This window comes from Jatropha curcas, chromosome 5, assembly GCF_041381405.1.
Source record: "Jatropha curcas cultivar XTBG-Jc1 chromosome 5, XTBG_Jcur_1.0, whole genome shotgun sequence".
Classification (NCBI taxonomy): Eukaryota; Viridiplantae; Streptophyta; class Magnoliopsida; order Malpighiales; family Euphorbiaceae; genus Jatropha; species Jatropha curcas.
In genome coordinates this window covers 24,257,540-24,263,539 of record NC_143155.1, presented here as the reverse complement: position 1 = coordinate 24,263,539, position 6,000 = coordinate 24,257,540, and the positions used below count along the sequence as shown (strand labels likewise).

General features: G+C 31.5%; 1 protein-coding gene across 1 annotated transcript; it reads right to left on the bottom strand.

The window, feature by feature from the left end:
• Positions 1 to 2,757: 2,757 nt before the first annotated feature.
• Positions 2,758 to 4,241, bottom strand: LOC105649830 (metalloendoproteinase 2-MMP). Its single transcript, XM_012236636.4, has one exon. The coding sequence runs from the start codon at positions 4,040 to 4,042 to the stop codon at positions 2,927 to 2,929; it is 1,116 nt and encodes a 371-aa protein (XP_012092026.1). The 5' UTR covers positions 4,043 to 4,241; the 3' UTR covers positions 2,758 to 2,926.
• Between the last annotated feature and the right edge of the window lie 1,759 nt (positions 4,242 to 6,000).

Below are 6,000 nucleotides of genomic sequence, written 5' to 3'. Positions count from 1 at the left end.
CATTAAATTTTTAGTTTTTGTAATTTCTTTTACCAAATCTTTATTAATTTTTTCTTTAGTTAAAACATTTAATTCCCTATTTATTTCACTAACATTTTCAGTGATAGCTGAAGCTGTTGGTGACTCTGGTGACGTGTTTACTAAATTAGATTGTTGATTTAAATAATTGTCAACAGGATTATAGACTGCCTGTAGGACTGAATTACTATAATCAACTCCTTTCATTTTAAATGATTGACTAGATGCAGGTATATCTGATGTAGAATACCTAGGTTTTACTAATGTTTGGATAATTGGTTTAGGTTCACTTTCCTTATATCTTGCATAAATTACTGAAGGTATTTTTGGTTTATCATCATCTGTAACAACAGAAGATGTAGATCTGTATACTTAGAGCTTTGACTTCTATTAAATTTTAATGTTACTTTACCATCTTCAAATTGTTCAATTTTTTGCAAATTGACATTTGGTTTTACTTTTTCTTGTTCAGGTGGAGGGACAATCCCTTCCAAAATCCATTCCTCTGGTAAGGTGATATCCTTCCATTGGATGGTTTTAGGTATAACAGTATTGGTTTTAGTCAAGTCTGTTTGAAGAAATCGTGTTTCTCCAAGTTTAGGTTGTAACTTATACTTTGTACTAAAAGCAGAATTCATAGCTTTATAATGAATTTTATAAATTAAAGCAATAGGAATTGATCCTTGCTTCATTTTATAATTATGAGTTTTAATTTCTAAAACTATACTTTCTAGAATATTAAGATCATTTAAAGAAACAGTCATATCTGGATAGACCTCAAAAGAGATCGGTCCTTCACTTAAGCTTGTTTCAACAGATCCTAATAAAGAATCCTGAAAATTTAAAAATCTAGCATCTCTGACTACTGCCAAAATACTAGTGTTTAATCCTTCTCTAGTTAAGGGTTTAATCCCTACTTGTATTAATCCTATATGAATGTATTTATACTTTTTATGCTTATGTTGTTGTAAAGTTTTAGGTGAGAGTAAAGTTATTCTTTCAAAAGGTTTACTTAGTTGAAAATCTCGTTCTTCAGTTTTAATCACATAATCCGTATTCCATAAAGGAAATTTACTAACTTTATAAATCTGTTCTTTATCAACTTTAGGTATTTCCCATTCATCTATAGCCTTACTAAAATCTTGTAAAATTAATTCATTTCGGTTTATGATCCGTTTGATTTCAGAGTTATCTGAGTCATCAGATTTAATACTACTAACTGATCTACATAATAAAGGATCCATTTTATAATATCAATCAAGTAGCGGCCACTGCCAGTGTTATACCCTTCACTGCCCACAACACAAAAGGGACTTACAATGGGTTCAGATCGGCATACCCAATACTTCTACATGACATTATGAAATAGATTCTTATTAAATAGCAGTTAACAATACTAAAGTCGTCATGGCTCTGATACCAAATAAATCCACAAGATCACTCGACTTATATATATATATATATATATATATATATATATCTCGTAAATGAGAGAGTTTTTTTGAGCATTCACTTAGGAAATGAACTGGATAAACAGAAAAATGGATAAATATGAATAAGCCATGACAAAATGGATAAAATAGGAACAACTTAAAATATCTATTTTCATTGGTTGGTTCATGAATGGTCCAATGATGAGAGCCAGATAAATTTTATCTATTACGAATTAGCCACGTAAAGGAATTTAAATTTTCAATGGCACATATACTACTATGAAATAAATTCCTAATCATTCATTAAAACCAAATTGATTAAAATTGATTAAAATTAAAACCAAATTCAACTAATTTTGTTTATTTGTTCATATTGATGAATTCGGCTTTCGTTCATAATTTTGCGCAATTTTATATTTTAGTCTGATAATTATAAAAAATAATCTGATTTATTAAAAATTAAGTTGAATTGATCAAATTAATTGAATCAAATTAATTATATTCGGTTTAAATTTATATACAATTTTATTTTGATTCAATTTTAAAAATATAATTCGATTTTAAGTTTTATTAATTTGAAACTCAACCCCATAAATTGCACATCGATGGACAAGTGGAACCAAAAAAAAAAAAAGAGCTGCAACGCTCTAATTATTTCTATTTATGCCCTTTAATATTTAATATACGTGTCACTTTAATAACCCCATCTATCCATATTCATATCAATCGTGTATAATTAATATAGGGCTTAATCAAAAAAAGCTTAGCATATTTTTTTTCAATTATAATAAATTCTTTTAATTTTATCAATCCTACCACTGAATTTAATTTTTTGTAATAATTATACCCATTGTCTAAAGATAATATTTAGAAGTTCGCTGACATGGCAGTTAATAGGCTATGCATCATCACCATCTTCATGACACATGATATGTCATGTCATCATTTCAAGAAGGCTTAAAGATTAAAAAATATATATAAACTTCCTTTTTAAATTTGACCAATATTTTTTATTTTGTCAATTATTAACCCCATATACTAAAAATTCTGTAAAAAAAGAAAGAATTGTGTTTATTTGCTTTTCGAAATGATAAAGTTTTGTTTTTAAAGAGGATAAAGTTTTGAATTAAATTAATAAAAATCAAGAATTAAAATTTAGTGAAAATATATAATTTTATAATAAAAAATAAATACAAAATGCTATAAAAATACATATAAATACTATGATATAAGAGGAGGAGTTTAATTTATAAAATTACTAATTTATCCTATAAAATGCTAATTAATAGTTAATTCAAAAAAAATGTGCTGTAGAAAAAATAGATATTTTATTATACACAAGGCTGGCAACGAATAAAAAAACTAAATTATGTAAATCTCACACATGCTCTAATCCTATACTAAACTATATGAATCCCATGTCAAATAATGCAAAATAATACAAAACAAAAAGAAAAAAAGAAATCGAAAAAACTTTACAAAACCAGACAAAAAAATCCAACGGCCATCAACAAACTGATCAGGCCCCAATTGGAATGTGCATAATGGGCCCCACTAGTATCACTTTCTTGAACGGACGATGTGGATGATGACCCGTTATAATTCGGGTTTTTCCCGTACAACTGTTGTACACCGTCAATATCATCTTGAGCCAATTCAACCTTTCTGGTTCTTGAAGGAATGGTGGGATACATAATGGCATCTTCAACGGAGGAATGTCCTAACCCTAATAAATGCCCAATTTCGTGTACGGCCACCGATTCTAGATCCACTGCCGATATTATGGAGGAGTCGCTAATATCTCCAGAGACTACCCAGTTCTCGTCGCCGTCCAAATGGAACCGTCCGCTTGGTGGAGAGAAAGCATGTGCTAAAGTTCCCAAAACTCCATCAAACGGCTCTCCGTCGCCGTGATCTCCGCTAAAAAACCCGATCCGGATATCGGCGATGGTGAAAGAATCCGTCTCCGCAAAAGTCATCGGTATCACGGTTGACCAGCGGTCAAACGCACGAGTGAAAACGCTCTTCGCCTCGGTAGTCAAGTTATTACCAGGCCAAAATGCGTAGGTCAAATCGCGTTTGCTGTCCGGCCAGCGTGGACTACCAGGAAAGAATGTGTAATGACCGACAGTGTGGAAGTGCGAGGTGGTGTTAAACGGAGGCGTCCACTTGCCAGAGTTCATAGCCGTTGTACCGTTGACTATATCAGCGTTGCCGCATCTCGGTTTTATAAGCTGACTAAGTGTTTGTTCGTCGAGTTCACCGGTGACATTGAGATTGAAATTCTGTTGGTAAGTCTTGAGAGCGGATTCGAGTGCGTCGTCGAAATCGTCGGTGAAGTTAGCGAAAGTATTTGGAATATAACCGAAGTCATGGAAGTACTGCTTAAGTTTGTTTAACCCATCGAGCTTTTGGCCGGCGCGGCAACCGGAAAGTTTCTTAAAGTTGTCCCAAGCTGCGGCGGTGGCGTTATTAGGGAATAAACCCGGTGGAATTGATGATGTGTCGGGGAAGATCCTAGCCGATACTGGAGGAAACGACAGCGACGTCAGTGAGAGCAGAAAAAAAATAATGAAATTATGCAATCCCATAATTCGGTTTGCCGTTTACAATTACAGAGTGAGAAGAAGCAGAAGAAAGCAGAGTTTTAATGGTGAATGGTGATTGTTAAGAAGGAGATTATAAAGGTTGGGTGGAGTGGAGGCCGGCGTCGCACAATGTGGTTTCTTGTTATTTTTCAAGGTGTTCGTTTCTGGTCGCTATCAATATAAAATTATTGTATTTTTTTTTCAAACGCGTTGAAATTTCTTTTGAATGGTTCTTTTATGTTCGTCTTCCTCGAGGTTTCTGCGTCGCAGGATAAAACGTGCTATTTTTTAAACGACGTCGTGACGACTGGCGGCTTTTCCTAACCATGTATATTTTATTTTGTTTTATTCAATGTTGAATAGTGTCAAAGTACCTGGGTATCTTATTCTTACAAAAATATTACAAAAATTGTAGCGGAGTGTACCTTTAGAAGAATAAAAGTAAAAAATTTTAGAATTGTAATTACTGATAATCTTTTTCCCTTAATTAAAAATTTGAGTTTAAAGCATAATTATAGAGTCTTTTAAGAAGACGTGCGCTTTCACTAGCAACCCGATGTAAGTACCAAATTATTTTAGTCGGGGTCCGGCGGATACCAGGTGATTAAAAAAAAAAAAAAAAAACATGAACTATTTTGACTTTTGTAAGAGGAGGAGGTCAAAGTTGGGACGTTGGTGAACGCTTCTGGAGTTGGGTTTCTAATTCTATAAACGGAAGAAGGAAAGATGCACCACCAATGATTGTGACAACAAAATAAATAATTAATAATCTTCTATAGAAGAATAAATGTATTAATCTAGAAAGTTATGTTTATTAAGACACGCCAGCGAATGGTCAGATTTGCATTAAATTATAGTAAGAAAGTAATTAAATTGGCTTATTTTTATTGACATTTGAAGATGATGTCCATCAACCTTCTTGTGCATGAATCATAAGGTGGAAAATCTTTATACTCTTATTTTATAGAAATTGATTGAATTCTTGAGGTTTAATTACTTTTGTAGTTTATTATATTATATCGTGCATTTTATAATAAAGAAGTTTATAAATTTTTTATTAGCAATAAGAATTTTTATTTTACTAAGAGAAACTTAATATATCAAGAAAAATATATAGTAAATAAAGAATAATAACTCTAGAAATAAATTGTGATAATTTATAATTCTGTACATGTAAGGCTTTATATATTTTACCAAAAAACTTCTCCTCGAGATTTTCCAATGTCTGTTTCTAGCATTAGTCACAAATATTTCTAATTTATTGGGCTAAGATAAATCTTGTTCGTTTCAATTGATGGATAATAGACTCTAGATATTTGAATTTTTAAAGAGAATATTATAAATTTTTAATAACACAATTCAATTTAATTTTTAAAATTTTCCATGCGAAATAACTACGTCTCCATTATCGCGACATCCGAGAATCTCCCCTAGGCAGCAATTTTGGTACATACGTCAATCGTTTGAAATCTCCACATGTTAAAAAAATGTCAATTGAATGAATCTTTCCGATCTTAACGGATTGACTTGAGTTTCTCTGTTGGTGATGAATCAGACGTTAGGTAACATTTCTCTGTGTTTTTGAAGGAGCAAGAAAGGTCGGAAATGGAAAATTGTAAATCAGAGACAAAGTCTAAGAAGAAGAGTAAAAATGGTGGAAAATCAAAATATTTGAAGAAAATAGGAGTCAGCTTCAAGAAAGTGAAGGATCAAGCCTATTTAATTTTTGTTTCGATCAAATACGCTATCTGGAAAAAGAAGAATTAGCTTATTAATCATATGTAATGTATGTATTGCAATAACATTCTTTGCTAATAAAATTTATGCATTAATTCTATTTTCTCGAATTTTAATTATCTGTGTTTTTGTAAAATCATCAGATAATACCAATCAAGGCCTCATTTAATTGATCTATTGAGTTTTTTAATATTTAAAGTGCTCATAATAGCAGCTTATCTTCA

Excerpts from the sequence above, each read along its gene's own strand:
- LOC105649830 (XM_012236636.4), bottom strand. The coding sequence starts at position 4,042 with ATGGGATTGCATAATTTCATTATTTTTTTTCTGCTCTCACTGACGTCG.